This window comes from Rousettus aegyptiacus, unplaced genomic scaffold (assembly GCF_014176215.1).
Source record: "Rousettus aegyptiacus isolate mRouAeg1 unplaced genomic scaffold, mRouAeg1.p scaffold_m13_p_8, whole genome shotgun sequence".
NCBI classification, from domain to species: Eukaryota; Metazoa; Chordata; class Mammalia; order Chiroptera; family Pteropodidae; genus Rousettus; species Rousettus aegyptiacus.
The window spans coordinates 7,973,450-7,994,971 of NW_023416311.1; the positions used below are offsets into that span (position 1 = coordinate 7,973,450).

Here is a 21,522-nt window from a genome sequence, read left to right on the forward strand (position 1 = left end):
TGTATGAAATGCTTTAGGTGGTGCCAGGCATATTATAGTAGGTGCTTAAACATAAGCTGAAAAAAAGATTTTAAAATTTTAGTTGTGCTTTATCCTGAGATGATTCAAATATTTTCAGAAAATGTTGGATGGCTTTTCATGAGATGTTTTCAACATTTTTGGAAAGATGTTTTCTCAAAGGCATCAAAGTAGAGAAGTGCAGGCATCTGTCCTGCCAAGAAAAGCCATCATAATGGTGGCTGGTGGCCTCGGAAGCTCTGTGTGCAGGGCCTCACTCCCAGCCCCAGCGGCTTGGTCTCTAAGCCAGAAAAGAGAGCTGAAGACACCGAGGCAGCTTGACTTAGGCTTAGTGAGATCCATGCAGCACCGGAATCGAGGGAAGGAGTGATGTGGCCACGACTCTGGGGTCCCTAAAGCCCTGAGACCCTCAGGCCCTGACCAGAAGTGATGTGGTTCTGTTGTCACCCTGCCACAGACCTGCCCAAATCTCTTTCTGTCCAAATGGTAACGTGCAGAGAGAACTGCGTGGTTTCCTCTTTGAGTTTAACCTGTGATAAGATTTTCTAACTTAAGCAGAGTCTCTGTGGAAAGAATCTGATTTCTGTAGAGTTTCATTGTGTATTAAATCGAAAGGGCTAATTCTTCTGGGTAAGAAAAAACTGTCTACACTGGAGCAGCTGGCTGTGTTAATTTTTAATACCATATCTGGGTTTAGTGGCTTTTTTAACTCCTCAGCTCCAGCTGATTGGATATGCTTAGGGCTTTTGGCTTCTCTGACAGGAAGTGGGAGCCCTGCTCTCTTCTTCAGCTGTCTCTTAAGCAATTCTCTAACATTCTGTGAACATTTCAGGTTTAGGAACTCGGGGAGAGGATGTGGACCAGCTTGTGGCCTGCATACAAAGCCAGCTGCCAGTCCTGACTTGTACACTACAGTTGCGAGAGGAGTTCAAGCAGGAGGTGACAGGGACAGCAGGTCTCTTATACGTCGATGACCCTAACTGGCCTGGAATAGGGGTCGTCAGGTATAGTTTCCGCTTGCTGCCTGGTGTTCATTTCTCAGTGCTGTATAAAGACAACGGGTAGGTCATTTTGTGAACCAGCTTAGAAGTGTCCGATGAATATATGTAGGCACAGTGTACACAGCTGATGATAATTCTACAGGATGACCTGGGCACTTTACAAAAGCACAGTGTGGCTGGCAATGGGGCCCACATTGCACTCAGTGCATGCAGTAGGAGTCGCTGTATGTTCTTTCTGTGCCAACACAAGTTACTACATCCTCGATGGGTGGAGAATTACAAATCACTGAGGGAAAGAACTCAGCTCCCCAGCGCAGCAAACTCCTCTATCCTTGGTAGTCAGCGTGTGGGGTCCTTCTCACAACTGCTTTCCTTCAGGATGAGGCCCAGCTCCCTTTTCTATCACAAATGGTGAGACCTCCAGACCTCACCTCGATCTCCAGATTTCATGGACCTAGAGACTTGGCCATTCTTTGAAATATTCTTGAAACCCCGAGTGCTCCTTTGCCCATTCATCTCTCTCTGCGTTCTTGGTGCCCTGCAGTAGCTTATACTCCCCCTGTAATCCTGTGTCTGAAGGCTCGCATCATGTTCTAGATTGAATTCTGTTGTTTGATGCTATTTATAGGTACGAACATGCTAATGATGATAAGAGCAGTTTGAAATCAGATCCAGAAGGGGAAAAAATCCATGCTGGACTCCTGAAAAAGTTAAATGAACTGGAATCTGACCTTACATTTAAAATGGGTAATTACTACTTTAATAAATCAGCTCTGAACTTTGGAAGGCCATTTTCAACTGGCTTAAGGAGAACAGGCTCCGTTTGGAGGAAATGTCGGTTTGGTTCTTCCGGGGGTAGGGAGGGTTAGGGGTGAGAGCCTGCCCTTCTTCTACTGCATCCTTTCCAGGCATCCTGTCTCCTCGTTAGAACTGCTTTCCTCACCCCGCAGGGAGGCTCTTTGCGCATGGCCGAGCTGTTGTACAGACAGGCGGGCCACGTCTGACCGGTGCCAGAGGACTCGGGAATCAAGTGGGTCTGTCGTTTTCTCCTGCAGGCCCCGAGTATAAAAGTATGAAGAGCTGTATTTACATCGGCATGGCGAGTGACGACGTAGATATTTCTCAGCTCGTGGAGACCATTGCAGTCACAGCCCGAGAAATTGAGGAAAACTCAAGGGTCTGTATGACTAATCAGGGTCTCATTCCTTTTCCGAGTTTTGCCCAGAAATAGGCTGGAGCCATGAAAGACAAAGCTGCCCTCACAGATGTCTGTCTATCCATTCTTTCCCAAGAGGTTTTAAATGCTTCCTGTGAGCTGGGCGTTGTGCCAGCATCAGGAATGCCACGTGGATCTGACAGGGTCCCTGCCTTCAGGGACCCCACAGACCAGCGGCGGGGGGGGGGGGGCACTGACGCACATGGCCCAGCGAGGTGGTCTGCTGTGGTTAGAAGGTGGGGGCAACCAGGCATTCAGGAAGGCACACTTGCTGTTTGACAAGGTCTGTAGAGACTTCCTGGGGGAAGCTGGGTCCCAAGCTGAGTGAGACAGGTGTTTCTAGTAACAGAACTTCCGCCAGTAACAGACACGCTCCTATTGGCCAGTCAGCCTGGAGCACCAGGCTGGGAGGCTTAAAGTTGGTTCTCCAAACCAGATATTCAAGTCATTAGAAATCACTCCAAAGGAAAGAAAATGGTCCAAGCAAGACTGATCTGAGAGAAGAGAGAGGCACATGGCATATGATTCATTTTGGGTGGAGTGGAGGAGAAAAGGAAGTTTGAACTGGGCTGAGTAGCCAGCTTATTTATTTATTCACGGGTGCACTTCTTGAAGTTTCTTCCAAACCTGACGAGCACTTCTGGCTCTTATGCCGTGCGTGTGGAGTGGTCTCTTTTCTGTTGATCTGATGTTCAGGTTATAGGGACAGTTATTTCTCTTCTGTATTCCCTGGCTTATGAGGCTGGTCACCAAGATAAGTCTGCCTAGGCCTCTCTGAGCATTTCATCTTGATTTTTTTTTTTTTTTTTTACAGTGATGTTTTAAAGTACAGAATTCTACTTGCTAACAGACTGCTGAAAACCCACCCCAGTGCTGTGTTAATAGTTCTTCTAGGTCCTGGGCAAGAGGCTGAAACAAGTAATGCCTTTCTTGCTCATAATACAGCTCCTGGAAAACATGACGGAAGTGGTTCGGAAAGGAATTCAGGAAGCTCAGGTTCAGCTGCAGAAGGCCAGCGAGGAGCGCCTCCGGGAAGAGGTGAGTGCCCTGCGCGGGTGCCGCTGGCTCGGGCCGGGAGCGGCCTGGACCAGGCGATGCTGAGCGTGTGTTCTGCAGGGGGTGTTGCGGCAGATCCCCGTCGTGGGATCCGTGCTGAATTGGTTCTCTCCAGTCCAGCCGTCACAGAAGGGAAGAACTTTCAACTTGACGGCAGGTAGGACGGACAGCCTCCTCCCAGATCTCACGTGCCTCGGGTTTGCCCAGACGCCCTGAGCCCCCACCCTAATGCTGAGAAGCTTGTGCACGCCCTGCTCTGTCCCGGCACTGTGACTCTCGTCGTCCCTGTCCTGCCTGCACAGCCAAAATGGCTCGAAAGCAGGTGCCCGTTGTCCCCAGCAGACTCCACTTCCCAGAGTCTGAGAACGTGTTCACACAGCTGTTCAGACCCTCCAGACTGTGCGCCTTGGACATCATGGTTCAGTGTTGACGTTCCTTGCAGTGCTCACCAGTGTCGCCCAGCATCTGCCTTCGAAAGGGGCAGTGACGACTGGTCTGTCGCACTGGACCACTGGGTTCCGACCAGGCAGCTCGCAAATATTACCAGTTGCTGGGGTTTGGGGAAGATGATGTCCAACTACAGGACTTCTTCCCTGTTCTACCAGGGACATAATGCCATCAACACGGGGCCCCTTCCCTTGGTGACAATGTTGTCATAGGACAGCCAGAGAGACTCTTTTAACCTGCCCCGCCTCAGCCATTAACCATGAGGCATCTGTGCCTCGTTGCTAAAGTACATACGTCCCACTTGGGCCTGGCTCCCTAGGCAAGCTTGGGCCACACTGCTGGCGGAGTGTTTTCACGGGTACGTGGGATACCTGGGGAGACAGCAGCGCTGGGACTCATGAGCACCGCTGCAAGAAGGCACTCCAGGAGCACTGAAGTCCCCACTGTCTGTGCAAGGCTGTGCGGCCAGGGGAAGCTCGTTAGGGAACAAGGCTGAGTGGGGCATCATGCACAACAGCCTGTGCCAGAGCTCCCGCCCACCCCTGTCTCTTCCCGGCAGGCTCTCTCGAGTCCACAGAACACACGTATGTCTACAAAGTACAAGGGACAGGAGTAACACCACCTCAGACCCCCTCAGGCAGTCGCATGAAACAGAGACTTCCAGGTACAGTATATCACCGTGTTTGCGATACCAAACGAAAGGAAACTGGTCGTGTTTTCTCCTGGAAAAATAGACCTTGGCCTCATGTAACAGTTTTCCCATTTGGTATCACCTGCACTCCTTGTTTTCTTGGTTCTTTAACCCGAAAGTCCTATTTCTCTTCAGATTAGCCCAGCTGTCCCTTTAACCATTCGAGTAGTGTCAGAGGAATACCTCTGGAGCACTCCAGGTAGGGTCTTGCAAGCTGGCATCACATTTGACCTGGTGTTTACTCTCCTGATTAAGATGACCTCAAAAGTTCCTAGCCTTGGGAGCATGTTAGTATCATATCAACTCTCATTTCTTGCCTCTGCACTGAGTGTCTCAGAGCCAGTAATTCTGGGGATTTGGCTGAAGCAGTTGGAATTTTAAAAAGTGATCTCTTGTCATACAGCGAGCTTTGTGGTGGAAGTGCCCTTTACCAAGCTTTTTTGTTCCATCTCTCTCTCTAGGCCAGAAGCCTTTTAAAAGGTCCCTAAGAGGTTCAGATGCTCTAAGTGAGACAAGCTCCGTCAGTCACATTGAAGACTTAGAAAAGATGGAGCACCTGTCTGGGGGGCCGGAGCAGGAGGCCCTGGAGGCTAACAGCCCTGAGCAGCACCCAGGGGCCCCTACCCCTCAGGAAGCCGAACAGACTGGAGCCTTCCAGAACACAGCCCATCCACAGGTGGACGACGACCATCCACAGGTGGAAGAACCAGAAAGCTTAAGATAAAATTCAGTGTTTGGTTTGAGACTGTACTGAGTATTGTTTCAGGGAAGATGAAGTTATACTGAAAATGTGAACTGTGCTACACGCTGATACAAGAGAAATTACTGTTATTTGTGCTTAACTGGGATTTTTGCACAAATATGTGCCTGAAAGCCAGGCTTTCTTGGAGGGTAATTGACTTGTCTAATTTTATGGGTATGGAGAACAACAACAACTGTTTCTGTCTACGCAACTGTAGTAATACATTCCCCCCCAAGTTACCATAAACACTTTTTCTTCACAAAGAACACTCAGAATTTCAAGTGCTCGCCACTCGAAACACTTGCTCCTATCTGTGTAAACGTAAGTGTAAGAAGTTGCTAGGTTGCACATGGTAATTTTCGGTAAGACAGCTTGTTTTAGGCCTCTCCGGGTTCTGCTGGACTGCTGCAGACGAGACAGACAGCATCGTTTGCCATCCGTTTTAGTTGTTTAGTTTGATCAGGTTGCAGTATACAACTGGACTGCATGGGCTTGAAGGAGGAGTTTCAGTGGACTTGTACACAAGTGTCAGAAGCCCTCTCCCACCATCCCCAACCACTGCTTTCCCTCGAGACATGAGGAAGGACTGTCCACTCACGCTGTGGCAGGCTGGCAAGCAAGTTAGATTGGGCAGTGTGTCGGTGGCTGCCCTCTGCCGCAAATCCATTTTTCCCTTTATATACTATTTGTAAACAAATTAAAGGACTCATCTATTAAGAGAAACTATAAAGACTCTCATTGACCATATATATATGTATATTTTTAAATATTGGTAAAGCTTTTAAATTGGCACACAAGAAGAGACTGTGCTTATTTCTATGTTTAATATCTGAAAACCCAGTGGCTACTACTCTTAAGAATATAATGTTAAATATGCTGTAGGACCCAGTTAAATTCTAAAGTGAGTACACCTTTGACCTGTTCCACGTGGGAGCTTCATAGCTTCTGTTCCACTAGCAGCTCACCCCTTTGGGCCCAACTCAGAAACAAGAACCAGAAAAGTAATCTTCCTTAGCCGACCACGCCAGACTACTGCTGAAGTCACTGGAAGCTGGCCCTTAATGACAGCCCGAGTCTGCGCTTCCAGAAGTCCGGTTGCCCTTCCTTCACCACAGGCGATGCCCAGTGCCTGCCAGGCCAGCAGAGCTGAGCTTGAGGGACATTGAAATGGTGGGAGTTCACACTGGGTTTGTGGCCTGAAGGACTGGAAGCCTTAGTTATACCACATTAAGCCAATAATTACACTCTGATTTGATGTGATTTCTGACTTTTGGCTCTTGTCAAAATGTATTTTCCTTTTTCATTTTCTTTTTGGTGCAGATGATTAAACAAAGTCTTCCTTGTTTATTTGGTGCGATGAAGTACAGCAGATGGGGGAGGGGAAATTACCACCTTTAACAAGATTAATTTTTAAATGTTTTTACATATAAATTGTTAAATTGGTTTTGCTGAAACAGAATTTCACCCTTGAGATACTATTTGAATGTTGGTTTCAATAAAGGTTCTTGTAATTGTTACCGGTGAGTTCAGTTCATAAATATTACTATTAATCAGGCACGATGACATTCTTTTGGATAGCAGCTTCAAAAAAATAAAGGTTTCTAAAAATATAACTTGCATAATAATCACAATTTGAGCATTTTAATGACCTTACACCTTCATATAACTCAAATTAAATTTAGTCTGAGATTATTTTAGAGGTAATTATATAGCTGTGAGATCAAACCCCGTTTGTCTTTCTGAACCTTTCATCTCATTTTCCTTTAGAAGTACATACAGCAGTTTTGGAGTTCATGCTTCTAAAATATTTGGGGGCCAAAAAACCTTCTGTGAGATGTATAAATTCTCACTGAACTTTAGTGCATTTTAAATGTTTTTTAAACAAAATTACCATCATTTTTCCTTTATTCATGAACTTGGAGAACTAGAAATACCTAAGTAACTGGAATAGTTGTTATAGGATAGTGAAGGCAGGTAGCTTCTCCCCTGCCCCTTTATTACCAACCAAAAAAGCTAGATGTCAGCTTTTTAGAAAAGCAAAAAATAAACCAGTGGCTTTGCCAAAATAAGGTTTTATTTTGAAAGTCACTTGAAAGACACTGAGTAAGGAAGGAGACCTAAGACTCGACGGATGTAGATTCCAAATTCATGTTCTGTCCAACCCCCACCAGTGGTCTCTGTCTTGCCAAAAAGTTGCTTTCTTTGGTAATTCCTATTTTTAACTTCCTGGAGGAGAGATCTTTTCCCATAAACCATCTTCATTTTTTTTGTAGAGTAGAGCTTTATTTCCAGGAAACAGCGTGTTTGTTGGAGATGGGTATTTTTTTAAAAACAGCAAGGTAGATCTAATATGTTCAACAAAGTGGGGGGGCTCGGCCAGAGGTGAAGTGGAAAGGTTCTGGAAAAACAAGATTTGGGGCATGAGAGAACAACCTTGCCCCTTTCCCTACTTTGATAAAGATGCCAAATGAAGGAAGTACTCCTGTGTTCCCTAAACATTAATCGGGATGTTCTCAGATCACTATATAAATATATATGAATTGAAACATTATATAAGAACTGAGGTGTACTGAGTGAATGAGAAAAAAGCAGTTGGTTGCTTACTGCTTCATCTATATGCAGGTGTCTATCCAGGACATTACTCATCCTCTGTTTACACAAGAGTTAAATGGGACCTGTCAGTGGCATACTAAAGATGAATACTACTCACTGAAGGAAAAGCAGCTATTTAGTCTTCACCTTTCTTTTTCTTACAGATGTGGAGACCAGGGTCCAGAGATTTAAGATTTGCTCAACCTGTAAATTCTCACCTCTAGTATTTCCTTATCATCTTGCTGCAACCAGAAATCCACATGTGGAAATGGTGTCCAGGAATACGGTCCTATCCGAAGTTGTTCTGTCTTTGCATCGTAAATACTAATCATCTGAAAAAGAACATTTCAAGGATAGAATTTGAGGAATGCTATCAGCTTCTCGAACCCTCCCATTAAAGTAGGCACCTGTGTAGTCTAGCAGTTAAAGCATTTATCTGGATGATAAGCTGGTTTAAAATTTTATCTAATGACAAAGCTGCTACTTACTGAATATTTCCAATTGTCTGGTACTTTGTGGGTAACATAAATTATTTTGTTTAGTCCTGACAACAATACTGCAGGAAGATGGCATTTTTCCCACTTTGGGTGAAAGCCTGAGGCTCAGACAGAGATGGGGCATGATGCCGATGGTCACATTTCCAGTAAGCAGGGCTGGCCTCACACCCAGGTGTGTTTGACTGAAACCCATGTGCCTCCTTATACTAATGGATAATTACCTTACGACTAAAAAAGTATACCATGCCTGTTTCCCCATCAAAATAAAGGAAAAACAACTTTTAAAAATGCTAATTTACCAAATGATCAATTCCCCAAATTCCCAAATTTACCAATGGTCATTCTCGGCTTAACCATCAACATTCTATTTTGATAACTGAGACTGAAATATTAGCTAAGTCAAGGCTATTGTGCTACTACTTGAGAACAGCAAAGGAATCCTAAAAATGTTAAAGTATTGGCAAAACACTCTGAATCCAAACATTTTCCAATGAAAATGTCAGAATTTCATAAGTGAGATTTCTTTTGCGTGCTCGGAATGCAATTTCTATTTTTTATACTGAAAGCCTTTTTAAAGGATTCTTTCACCCATTCCTCAAACAGCCATGTAAGTCTTAGGTCTTTTTTCTAACTTTTAAAATTAAGATGTTATGTAATTAAAAAGCACCTAAGGCAATGAGACTTTCAAATTGATTTGATCTTTCTTTTGGGTTCCAGCAGGTTGCTCTTCATTGTTTGTGTCCAAAGGAGTGTACTGTCCAAAGTACAGGGAAAGAAACCTCTTTCCCCTGCCAGGGTCTCCCTTCTTTATAGGAACTTTATAGGAAAAGTTTTACAAAGTAAAAGGGGCGCATTCTTTATGGATCAGATGCTGGGGGTTCACATTACTTCCCCCTACACCTTCCAGGCAGAGAACTGGGGTCTTGAGCTTATAACCTAAAAGTATTTGTTATTCGGGTCAGGGAGCGGGGGACGGAAGGGAGTGTGTGAGGGAGTGTGAGAGGAACAGGGAGACAGGGACATGTGGTGGTCCCTGGTGATTTACAGTTTAAAGCCGCCGACGTGAACTTTCCATTCTAAGGTCTATATAGCACTTGAGGCTTTGGAGTTTGATGCCTTTTTACCCCTTAATCTCTTATCACGAAGATGACTCCAGACTCACCGGCCCGCCAGTTAAAGCTCGAGCAGCCCGCAGCTCCTCCTCGGGACCACGGTCTGGGAAGGAGGCCCGGTACACCTCTGCGGTTCTAACGTCGACAGCTGCGAGAGACGACAGGGTGGCTTTGAGTTGACAAAAGACAAAAATGGAAAGTGTGCAGTCCTACGTTTCTACCACCACACATAACAGAACATGGATAAGTCTATCTCAGAGACACAACAGAATGGAAATTGAACAAAATTACTAAGTGCTGTAGCTTTTCCCCTTCCTGAAAGGGAAGACTCAGTCTTTTAGCCAAGCTTCTCACTGAAAACAGAGCTGAGGTCTGAGCTGCACTAGGTAAGACTTTGAGAACTGGCCCCATGTGGGAAGTGTGCCCTCTCTCCAAGCAAGCATGTGGCAAGGCTCCCTGGCCAGCCCGGTGACCAAACGCATCTGCGAGTTGCTGGGGGAAAAAGGGAGGCTGTAGGCTGTGATCACGGCCAAATCAGGTGTTTTTGTTTGTTATCATTTCTACAAAGTATTTCAGATAACAAAGGTATAGAGAATAAAATAACGTATACCTTTGTACCCACCACCTAGCTAAATAAAATATTACAGACATGGTAGAAACCCTCTGCAAATACAGCCAATTTCATCCTTCTATATTCTCGGGGGCCGTAACAGGAGGGAAGGTGGTTCTGGGTTTTCTTCAGCCTGATAGTCTTACACTTTTTCTTTGTAAGATCTTTGTTCTCAATCAAAACCTTACTTGGCTCCCTGTGTATAAGATTCAAATACCGCGCCCACCCCAGCTGGCCACCTCGGGAGAGCAGAGTGCAACCTAGCACTGTCTATACTTGACCTTCGCTACCTTGTTTTCTCTTCCCAGTCCCAGGACGTGGACAGTCTCTCTGTTTTGTAGTAGTGGTTAGAGAAGGTAAGCTCCTTGCCCAGGATCCCCCAGCAAACACAGACAGGTGTCAGGATTTGAACCCAAGGCTGTGACTGACATACTGACGGCAGCGGGCCCATTAGTTCGCGGAATCGGCCTTTAGCCAGAGCCTGCCTTATCAGCCCGTGACCAGCCCCCGGCCCTCAAATAAACGCATTACTTACCAATGCCATAAATTATTGGAAAGTGGTTTTCATTTTCTTCCCGGTCATTTAATTCTAACAAATAAAAAACAACTTTTTTAAGATCCAATTTTTAAGAAATACTAAATGTTTTCATTTTGTATTAACAGAGGCCAAGAAGGAACCACACACACACACACACACACACACACACACACAACAACAACAAAAACAAACAAAAAACTCACACACAATGAAAGGGACAGTTTTCCTGTTTACCCACTGAGTCCACAGCACTTGAATTTATACTGAACAACCTGTCGCTTCGAGTTAGTGCCTCCCAGCCATCTACACACTTGGTTGGCAGTCTGCCACACAAGGTGACAGGTCCTCTCTGGGGTCTGGCCCCTTCTCCTGCCCGGGAGTACAGAGAAGGCTTCTAAAAATCCCAAGGAAGGAAAGATGCATTGCACTGAAGTGGGTTAGCATATCGACTGAGGCTGGACAGGGAAGGAGCAGAAGGCCATTCTAGCAGAGGGGAAAAGCCAGAACTAAGTCAGCGAAGCACTGACAAGCTGCGTCTTCTAAGATAGGTAACTGATGCTACGTCCTGCTTTAGGGAGAAGGGCGAAACATTCCTGAAATCTACTACTTTGTTTGGGGAAAGATGGCAGAACTTACCGGTCACACATAATGTCACTAAGTGAATGTCATCTTCTTGTCTGTCAAATTCGCCTACAATTAGAATTTTAAAACTGGATGTCAAGAAACTTCCTTTAATTGGCAGAACATATGCTGAGTGAGTCAAGAAGGGGACAGAGGGACAGAAGACAGCTGAGCCCTCTCTGTTCCACTACCCTTTCGGCCACAACCAGGCCCGTCTACCACTGACATCACAGAACCAAACCCTGCCTGCCGCATGACAGCCATGTCCCTAGCCTCAAGCAAACTGCGACCAAGGCTTTCCATTTTTCTCTCCATTCTGAGAAGTTCGGGAGGGCAAACTGACTCATAAGACTTTCACTCTTCTTTTTCTAAGTAATTATTTCCAGATTATCAGAGTCAAAAAAATTTTATCATTGTAAAAAATTTGGAAATTTTTTCCCCAAATATAAGGAGTAATGGATTTTTAATGGTAGAACTATAAGGGCTTTTAATGCCCGTAATCCTAGCGGTTGACATGCAATGTATTTTCTTCTATATTTTTCTGTGCACAGCTAAGCTCATACCATGTATGTAATTTTATATCCCAATTTTTGTACATATGTATTTTCCCACGGAATTCAAACCTCTTCATACGCATTATTTTTTAACGGCTGCATAACTATTCTACTAACAGACATTAAATTATTTCCGATCTTTGGGCATAATCTCTGTGCATATTCCAGATTATTTTCTTAGAACAGATTCCCTGAAGAGGAATTACTGGGTCAAAGGAGATGAATCTTTTTCAGACTTCGCCACGATGCCAATTCGCTTTCCCAATAGGTAACACCAACGTGTATCCCAGTACCGTGTGGCCGCCCACCCACCTCACTGCCTCGTGATGAATTAACACAAAATGTCTTCTTTTTTAAATACTTGTTAATTGAATAGAGAAAAAATGGTATCAGTGTTTTCATTCTCTACTATTAAAATGGATATTTCTGCCCAGAAGGTGGTTCTATTTTTGCACGATTCAGAGCATGGAATGCGTCAACGGCTGTTATGAAAGAAAATCTTGTCCCCATCCCATTTGCCCCTAAAAATTTAGCTCTATGCTGCTCGATCTTCATAGAAGATCCCAAACTGAACAGCTTACGTTGCTTCAGGCAGGTGTGCCCCTCTTTGGTTGTGTCATAACTGGGACTTTTATCCAAGCAAAAATAGGAACTTTTATCAAGTTTGGGGAAAAAAACAGTGAACTTACTAAGAAGTTGATGAGTAAGTTTTTGTGACAACTGCCTATCGTCACTGAAGCCGCCCACGAGGTGTACTTCCAGCCTGGCAAAGAGATGGGACGGTGGTCAGAGGCCAGCACAACACGGTGACAGTGTGCACTGGTTTAGCTTTGAGTCGTAGTTCTCAGCTTCTGTGAACCCTCACTCTGCGGCAGGGCCTCTGGGCCTGGTTTGTGCCATGGTGCACACAGAACACACCCATGTGGCACCCAGGGGTAAACGGTGAGGCTGCCAAGGCCGGGCAAGCTTCTGGGGACCCTGCCCCAGATGGCTGAGCGGATCTGTATTGTAACACAAACATGCTGCAGAGGGTGGGGGACCGCTCTGGAAGAATATGGCTCGATCACACCATTTACACACCCAAAGCAGGTACGTCCAAAACCTCTTAAATGTCTCTACCAAAGAAGGACAAGGGTACAGGAGTGGGAGGGGGACAAGGGTGCCCTGAGTCCAGGCCTGTTCTGTGGGGGGCTGACGTGGACGCTCCACAGGTGGCATTGGCTCTGTTAATGCCACCTCTCCTGAGGGAGGACCATCTCCATCTCACAGAGAAGGAAACCTGGTCTCTTTCTAAGGCACATGCTTATCCGCTGTGCTCACCAGAACTTTGCCTGCCCGAGACAGAAAACAGTGTTCCTGTAGATCGAGGAGTTTGGGAAACCTTCCCACTGTGAGTGAGCCCTCCCTCAAAAAGCTAAGATGCACATCAGCACAAAAAAGCTCTAAGATGTCCTACAACTGAAAACTCTAACTTTTTTTAGCCCTGTTTCCCACGCTCATGAATCTACTAACCGCCTGCTCACAGTCTGTAACCACCTGGGGACCAGTGCTTGGGAAAGTGCGGCCGTATTTCATGCTACCTTCTACTGACAGACAAAATCTTCCTGAGGAATGAGCTGCAACCTTCTACAGAAGCAGCACACCATGAAGCATCGAGTGGCCTCAGAATGAACATTAGAAGGTAAAGGGAGCTGTGATCACTATGTCTTTGCTCAACACTGGGCTACTACAGGTTCACCTTCTGAATCCTTGTAACAAACTCTCCAGAGTGACCAAATCAGTTCTGCAAACAGATAGGACTGTCTCACAAGCACATTCCAAGAACCACGGAGTGGGGCCATGGCCGGGTCCAGCTATGCACTCCAGAGCAAAATGAAAAGGCCGCGCAGGTCACACGCCCATGATGCTGGCCCAGTCTGTGTCACTAACGCAGGCAGAAGCAGAATTAGGTTTTAAAATGATCTGATACACTAGTGAAACTCTTGACAGAACCTTTTTTTAAATCACTGACATTCTAAGAACTTGTACATGACTGGACTAGCAGTACATTCAGTGGCTACCTCAGACTTCAGATAAAGTGACAGCAAAGGCTACGAAGTGTGCCCCATGAGAAAGGAGAGGGTTGGGGCGTGAGCACGGGTCAGGCCACTGTCGTAGGCCTACCACCAACTAGCTGCGTGCCTGTGGGTCAGCTGCGTTTGCCAGCAGCTGTGAAATGGAGGGCTGCACGTCCTGTATCTGGTGAGACAGTCAGAGGCCATGGTGAAACCACGGCTGTGCTGACCCTGAATCCTGCACCCCGGGGCCCCCCAGCCAGCCCCTGGTTTCTTCCCTGCCTTGCTTTCCTCCATGGTCCCGTCCCCCACTTGACTTCCTTCTTCGCTCACTAAATGAATGGCTTGGGGGAAGGTTTGTGTCTACTCTGTTTGCTATGTCCTTGGCACCTATAGCAAGTTCTTGCTCACAGGAAGCTTTTGATAAATAACTACTAAAGGAAGGAATGAATAAAGATACCACATCTAAGGTATAATAAAGCAATGTACAACACATGAACTTAAAATCTGGCACTATTCCCTGCCTGTATGGGTCACCCATTCATTCACTCAACAACTACTGAGTCAAGTTCTGTGTCAAGTTCTGCTCCAGGGGAATGAGACAGCCACTGTGGGGTGGTGGCATTCCATGTTGCTATAACAGCTTTCACAGCCATTTCCTCTACGCAAGAGCGCAAAGTTCCTGATAAATAAAAAAAGAGTAGCGTGGAGCTCACCTTCCACATTGAGCTTGGTCGGAAAAGGATTTTATGGAGTTCATGATCAAGGGGACCTCAGCTTTGGTGTCGGATCCATCACAATGTGTCAGGCAGGTAGCTCCGTTACCTGGGGAACAAGGGTGAAATGATTCGTGTTATTCCCAGTGAGAACTCAGTAGGTAAAAGCCACTGCTCCTGTCCAATCAGAGGATCGCCTCGTCTTTGAATATCCTGTAAGCAGAAAGAACAGAACCGTCTGCGCTCCCCGGCCAACCCATTCTGATCAGGGCAACAGGGAGGTACCATGCAGACCAGAAAAAAGGTAAGCGGAGTCAGGTTTCAAATCGGCCACCAGGACACTCAAATCGAGAAATTAATGGTCCCAAATGTTGGGTCAATTTAAGTAATGGTTTCCTTCATCTCTCTCACCATACCTGTGTGCCTCAGGACCACAATGTGACAAGTAGTGGCATCATCAGAACCCAGAATGGAGATGGAGCCTGTTTAAAAAAGAAATAAAATAAAATATCCAATAGCCTTTTGGGATAATGCCCAATTCACTGCTTCCTAACCTACCATCCTTTGGGGAGGTCACTGCAAGCTCTCTTTGCTGAACATACAGAAGGCCCTGGGGTCCCACTTGTTGAACAGACTGACCTCTGAGAAGTCTGGCTCTTTCCTGTTTAATTAAAAAAAAAAATAAAATAGTGATGGAAATTAGTGAGGATTGAGTAACTAGAGGTGGAGAGAGCCAAAGTGTGTCCTAATTGGGAAATACACGCTGGTAGGTCTGAGGTGCGTGTGTTATTTGACAGAAAGGCTAAAATAAAAAGGCAGCAGTGACTACCATGTAAAACAATGCAAAGAAAACAATGAAATTCTATTTTTAACCTATAAAACAAGATTTTAGTGCCTATGAAAGAAGATGCAAAAAGCCTTTTTCACAGTTCTGTACTAAAGAGTAGGAGACGCTTCACGATTTTACAATTGTAAAGAGAGTCAGATTATATGGACGAGTGGGGTTGGTGGCTCAGAAACCACACCCCTTCTTTACTTTCTTTAAAGAAGAGGGGTTAAAGCTTTTTCTATCCCATAGTAATCTAGTAAACTCACTTCTGGAATTCTGTAAGGAGGAAATAACCCAAAATGCGACAAACCCTGTGTTATGTAGGATGGCAAAAAGCTGGGAACAGCAACAAAAAAAGTAAATTATGCAGAACCAATTCACAACTACTAACTGCACAGTCATGGAAAATAAAGACTATGAAAACGGCTTAGAAATGTAAACTGAGAAGTAAAATAAAAAGTAAAAAAAAATGTAAGCTATAAATATACTGTTAATACAACAACGCTGAAATGTCGCTACACCTAGGGAAAAATACTGAAAGGAAATTCACCAACATGAGCATAGTTGTATTAGAACACAAGTGATCTAACTGGGGTCTTTTCTCTATTCTCTAAGTCTTCTGTGATAGAGTAATGTCATTATTAAAGTAGAAAACCAAAAAGAAGCAAATCTATGAAAAGGATATGTTAATATTAGGTGTAAACATTTTGTCTAATTGAATATTTTAATAAATTCTTACGAAGTAAGCCTGGAGAAGAAAATAACTCAGGTGGTTAAATTCTTGAATGAAAACTGAATTATGCATTTTTTTTTTCAAAATGTCAAGTTGATACAACCCTAAAATGTATCATAATTTCCTTCTTACTTGCAACAAATAAACTCCTCAATGAACAAAATCTTATCCAAACACGTAAATATAGAGTATGCATGCACTGTCTAGATGGGGTAACCTTTTCATAGTCTTACACCGGCCTCTCGTCATTTCTCATAATTGGTGCAACCTTAGGTTAGTGCTTAAACTGAATCAGGTGTAAGAAAACATAATCATCAGCTTTATGAGTTACATAGTATTTTATTTTTAAAAACTTCCATTAATTGGAAGCACAGCGGCAATTAGAACAGATAAGCCCTTCAGTTTAAGGAAGGAAGGGAGGGTTCAGTGAGGGGCAGTGAAGTCAGATGGGTCTGGCAGCTCTGCCCGCTGCAGGAGGCCGTGAGAGAGAGGTGGCTGATGTTCTAACTCGCAGAACGGCTCTCGAGCACTCTCCACTCATGCCCTTCTCACCTCACCTCGATTCAAAACAACATTAAGAATTCAGAATTTCCTTTTCATTACTCCTTTAATACTTACCAGTTTCTCTGTTCTTTTGGGGCTGGGAGAGGGAGGGAGTAAAGGCAAATTTTTACTGCTCATTTTCACTACTGGATCACCACCCCAAAACGAAGCTACTTGTGAGAGATGACTATCACTTCATACCCAAGACCAAAAATCACGTCTTTTTTTTTTGACACAGCTCCTACTAGTTCCCAAAGAAACAGAAGAATAAATAATCAGAAGAGATAATGCCACAAAGTGAAAATGGTATATCATCCTGGTCTCCTACTTTCAGAAATGAAAAAAGCTTAGCTAAAGTTCTCCTGTGAGAAAACATATAGTCCTACTTTATAAACTCACATCCTTTCTGAAATGAAAATAGTCCCAGCCTTCTCAACTTTTGATATTCTCTGGCCACTAAGACTCACTGAAAAATTTCTTTTCCATCACTGTTTCCGTGCTACCCCTCACCCTCATTTCCTAATTCCTATTCAATGGCACTGTTCTCTTAACCCAGGGGTCAGGGAACGTTTTTCAGGAAGGGACCAGACAGTAAATATTTTGGGCATTACGGACTGTGCATTGTAGCGTGAAAGCAGCACAGACCATGTAAACAAATGGCTGTGTTTGTGTCCCCGAAAATGTTATTTATGGGTGACACCAAAATCTGCATTTCATGTAATTTCACATGTCACAAAATATTACTCTTTTGATCTTTCTCTCAGCATTGAAAAATGTAAATACCATTCTCAATTCACGGGCCATCCGTGAACAGGATTTGGCCTGTGGCTATAGTCTGTTGCCCCCAGTGTCAGCCAATCACCTAGTGGTGCCCTTGAGGACGATGATGGATCACAGATCCCTTAGCCCTGCTGCTACTTTCTGTTGGTTCTTCCTTCAAAAACGGGAGCGCAGGTGTGGCAGTGCTTCATGAACTGCACAGTGCCGTGTGAAACGCTACTATTAACAGGTATGGCTCTCAAACTGACCCTTCATTTCTACTCCCACGTGTGCTGCCTTATTTCAGTCCTTCTTGATCTCACATCTCAGTTCCTGCTATAGAATTTACAAGTGAAAGATAAGGAGCGAGACAATGCTGGCCTTGGAGTCCCCTGCCTTTCACTGAGTGACGTTGGGCATGCTCTCATCTCCCCCCTTTGGAAATGGGGACGCTGGTGGCCACTCCTCAGGCTGTGTGAGGATTAACTGACAGTAGGTTAGTAGGGGGTGGCTGTCACCATTCCCTACCCATTTCTTTGACCCCCAAGGTCGCCCTTGTCCACTCTATCCTCCCCAATGGCTGCCAGCATCATTGCTTCAAAACACTAATTTTGTCACATCACTTTTCTGCTCCAAAAAACTTTCTTTGTCCAGCAACTTTGCTTGTAGGAATAATCAAAGGGTTTATAAAGATTTAGCTGTGAGTGTCCATAATGGGGAAAGGTTATAAATACCTTACTAGCTTAAAAGCAGCAACAAAGTTATGGTGCATTCAGATTGTGGAATTCCATGGAGCCATATAACAAGATGCCGCGGGACTGGTTTCTGAGCATCCAGTAACTGGTTAAGAGGAAAGGCTCTAGACAACACCATCCAAAGGAACTTTCTGCAAGTGATGGCAACGATCTACACCTGCACTGTCTCATGCAGTAGCCACTAGACACACGTGGCTGCGGAGCACCTGAAATGTGGCTCGTTCAACTGAGGAACTGATTTTTAAAGTTTATTTACTATCAATTAATTTAAATGTAAACAGCCCCATGTGGCTGGTGGCTACCACACTGAACAGGGTAGTTGTAGAGACAAAGGCAGATTGCCAAGGTTGCAATCCAGGCTACATACATCATTTACAGGATGTGGGACAACTCACTCAACCTCTCTGTGCCTCAGAGTCGTCACCGGTAAAATGGGAATGGCACCAGCACCTGCTTCACTGGGCAGTGGTATTTGGCTGTATTACTGTTACTGCTGTTGTTATTATTAGTCTATGTTACTGCATACTCACAACATATTATTACATGAAAAAGACATAAAACAATATATAGCATGCTCTCATTTTTAAAAAGTTTATCATACATGAAGGAAAACCTCTGTAAGGACATTTATCAAAATGTGAAGAATGGCTATGATCATAAATTATTTTCTTTCTTTCTGACTTATTTTTTTAAAAGAGGACACACTACTTGTTTTAGAAAAAGTTAAACCTTTCATTCCCTCAAACACACACTGCTTATCCATTGAAAGATCCATCCAAACCCCTCTATCTTCTCTCCCACCTCTTACCCTCTCTGTGCCAGGGAGACTGGCCAGTCCACTCATCCTCAGGGCCCTTCCCCTCCTGCCCATCTGAGCAATCTACCTTGTCCAGCTAGAATACCCTCCCCCTTCTGCCCGTTTCAAATCTCTCTTGGGCTTCCATCCTCCTTCCTTTAGACTGCTGCAAAGCGAAGTGACCCTCCCACCTCAATGTTCATGTCACACGAATTGGTCCTCACTACATAGCGTTTATAGGCCATGTTTCCCTAAATAGGCCAAATCTCCTTTCAAGAGGGGCAACTGTCCTGGTATAACCCCACATCCCCTCTCTCTCCACATTAGTGTGCTGCCTTGGACACTGATCTTTTTATTGTAGAAATTTTAAAACATAAAAATATTGCCACCTGCATTCTTTAGGCAGCTGAAATTTTTCCCCTTAGTGAATCCGACCTCTGACTTCCCTAGTGTGACAGTGACATAGCACAAGGAAAGTGCTTAGCACAATGCCTAGTGTCTGCTACGGTGCCCAGTATGTGTTGAGTAATATTATGATTGTTTTCTTGAAATGCAAGTTAAGATTTGCACAGGGCTGTCCCCATTTTCCTTGTCAGTAACTCCTCCTAACGCTTGGGGTCATTTTCAGGGGCCATTTTGTTCCCTCGTTTATGTAACAAATATGTACAGGGCGCAGATTCATTTCCAGGCTCACCTTCCATTGCCCTAGGTTCTGAGGATATAAAGACACATATCCCTATTTGCCTTCAGGAAGCTTACATTCTGGGGGACAGATCAAAGGAGAATAAAGAAAAGTATGTAGACAAAATAATTAGAGATTGTGCAACAGAGGAAACCACAGAAGACTTCCCCTAAGGTCAAGTTTCTGTGCTTCACATCTCAGAGGGACATTATTTCTTCATGACACTTGACAGTTTATGGTATTTGAGTGATTCTGTGATTAAAAACATTACCCCTAACTGGCCTGATTGTAGGGATAAAGGTGAACACGGTACCCAACATAAACTAGGGCTCAATAAATATCACTTAAATCAATTGGCTGATTCCCCTTTAACTAGATCTGGGGCAAGTGGGAGGTTTGGTCCCTCATCTTTTTTTTTTTCTTTTTACGGTAAGAATGGCTTTCCAAACGGTTTCTGCAGAAGCATGGACTAAGGAGTTCAGAGATCTATTTGAGGACAAAAGCAGCGAACAAAACAAAACCCTGCCATCAGGGCGTGGTCCTCAACTCGGCCCAGCGGGGTAAAAGCTGGCCTTTTCTTCTGGCTAAAAATAACTGGAGCCTTATGCCCCCAGAGTTGGGGATTGGCGGGGAGAGAAGAGTAGGTGGCCCGCCAGGATACCCCGGCCCAGACGCTGTCCCAAGCCCACCCAGGAATAACCTCCAGTTTCCTGAGGACCTGACGACGATGCAACGCTCACACGGGGTGGGGACCCCTGAGAGTGCTAGAGAGCATGGGCGACTGCCCAGATTTGGCAAAACAGGCCAAGTCCGGATGGGGGGGGTTGGGGGTTGGGACCGCCCTGACTGGGAACAGAGAGTCCAAGGGTGTCCTCAAACTGCGGTGCTGTGCGACACTGGGCAAGTAACCTAACCTCTCTGGGCCCCCGTCCCTCCTCTGGAAGAAAGGGGCCTCGGCAGATGCCCTCTAAGGTCCAAAGAAGGTAAAGGCTCCACAGATGCCTCCAGCGAAGCCAGAAAGTCGGCTGCCGGCGGGCTGGGCTCCCGATGTGCCGTCAGCAGCACCTCAGCTGCGCCAAGTTTAAAGTCTGTCTCGGGGGACAGCGGATGGTGGCTGTGGGGTGACGAGGGCTCGGGCTCTCCTGACAGGTCTCCCTCGGGTCAGCCTCGAAGCCCCCCGGCCGGGCCCTGCTCACCTCCAGAAGAGGGTGGGCTCGGACGAGGTCCCCAGCGGACTGCGGCAGCCGCACTCGCCGCCCCTCGACCAGCAGCGGCATCGCGGAGGCGGCCGCCGGGGCAGGCCCAGGGAGGCGGCGGCGGCCTCCCCTGCAGCGGGCCGCTCGCCGCCCCCGCCCTAGGGCCGCCCCGCCGCGCCCCGCCCCGCCCCGCCGCGGGCGCCGCCGGGAAGTGCAGTCCGAGGAGCCTGCGCAGCCCCAGAGATTGAGGAAATTTAAGCGGGGCCGCAAGGCGCCATGGGAAACGTAGTCCGAACACAAGTGGGAGGCCTGCGGCCGGCCTCCTGCGCAAGGGGCACTGGGAAATGTAGTCCTGAAAGCGTGGGGAGTAAGGAAGGGATGTCCCGCTTACCACCACCAGACTGTTCGTGCTCAATGTCGCAGCTCAGTCCGCGCATCAGCCAACCTGGCCTGAATGCGGGGCCTAGGGGCTGACTGTCTCGGTTCAGACCAGGACTCTATCACATCTCACTGTGACCTTGAGCATATTATCCAATTTTGGGAACCTAATCCATAGAATTCTATTTATTGAGTAAACGTAAAAACTGTCTTAAAGTGGGAAAACAGCGCCACACATTTAGAAATCATCCATAAAAACACACGGGGCTTGACTAAAAACCCTGAGAGTAAGGATCAGCAAGATGTTGAACGGTCCCTACTGAAGATAGGTACCCTGGTGCGAGGCTGGGGTTCTCTATTTTAAAACTTGGAAATATCACTCAAAT

The 21,522-nt window shown here is 45.7% G+C and overlaps 2 protein-coding genes across 7 annotated transcripts in view; one reads left to right on the top strand and one right to left on the bottom strand.

Moving 5' to 3' along the window:
- PDXDC1 (pyridoxal dependent decarboxylase domain containing 1) overlaps positions 1-8,941 on the top strand; it is a 44,602-nt gene extending 35,661 nt beyond the window's left edge. The window contains exons 17-24 of one of the 4 annotated variants that reach the window (XM_036225261.1): positions 851-1,022; positions 1,648-1,766; positions 2,075-2,196; positions 3,181-3,273; positions 3,352-3,448; positions 4,298-4,402; positions 4,891-5,126; positions 7,928-8,941. In XM_036225261.1, the coding sequence (XP_036081154.1) occupies positions 851-1,022; positions 1,648-1,766; positions 2,075-2,196; positions 3,181-3,273; positions 3,352-3,448; positions 4,298-4,402; positions 4,891-5,126; positions 7,928-7,987 (1,004 nt within the window). In that variant the 3' untranslated portion in view covers positions 7,988-8,941. Of the gene's footprint in view, positions 1-850; positions 1,023-1,647; positions 1,767-2,074; positions 2,197-3,180; positions 3,274-3,351; positions 3,449-4,297; positions 4,403-4,890; positions 6,689-7,927 lie in introns of those variants that run through there. The other 3 variants (XM_016159664.2, XM_016159663.2, XR_001598780.2) reach the window with 3 other exon arrangements.
- On the bottom strand, positions 7,224-20,919 carry NTAN1 (N-terminal asparagine amidase). 3 transcript variants are annotated; one of them, XM_016159666.2, is made up of 10 exons: positions 20,759-20,919; positions 15,024-15,126; positions 14,882-14,947; positions 14,466-14,574; positions 12,385-12,458; positions 11,157-11,210; positions 10,518-10,571; positions 9,423-9,520; positions 7,982-8,095; positions 7,224-7,569 (listed from the first exon to the last, which is right to left on the bottom strand). In XM_016159666.2, exons 1-10 carry the CDS (start codon positions 20,837-20,839, stop codon positions 7,390-7,392), a joined length of 933 nt encoding a protein of 310 aa, XP_016015152.1. In that variant the 5' UTR covers positions 20,840-20,919; the 3' UTR covers positions 7,224-7,389. The 3 variants fall into 3 exon arrangements, with proteins under 3 accessions (XP_016015152.1, XP_016015153.1, XP_016015154.1); XM_016159667.2 differs by lacking the exon at positions 15,024-15,126 and having other exon boundaries at positions 20,759-20,888; XM_016159668.2 differs by lacking the exons at positions 14,882-14,947; positions 15,024-15,126 and having other exon boundaries at positions 20,759-20,866.
- Between the last annotated feature and the right edge of the window lie 603 nt (positions 20,920-21,522).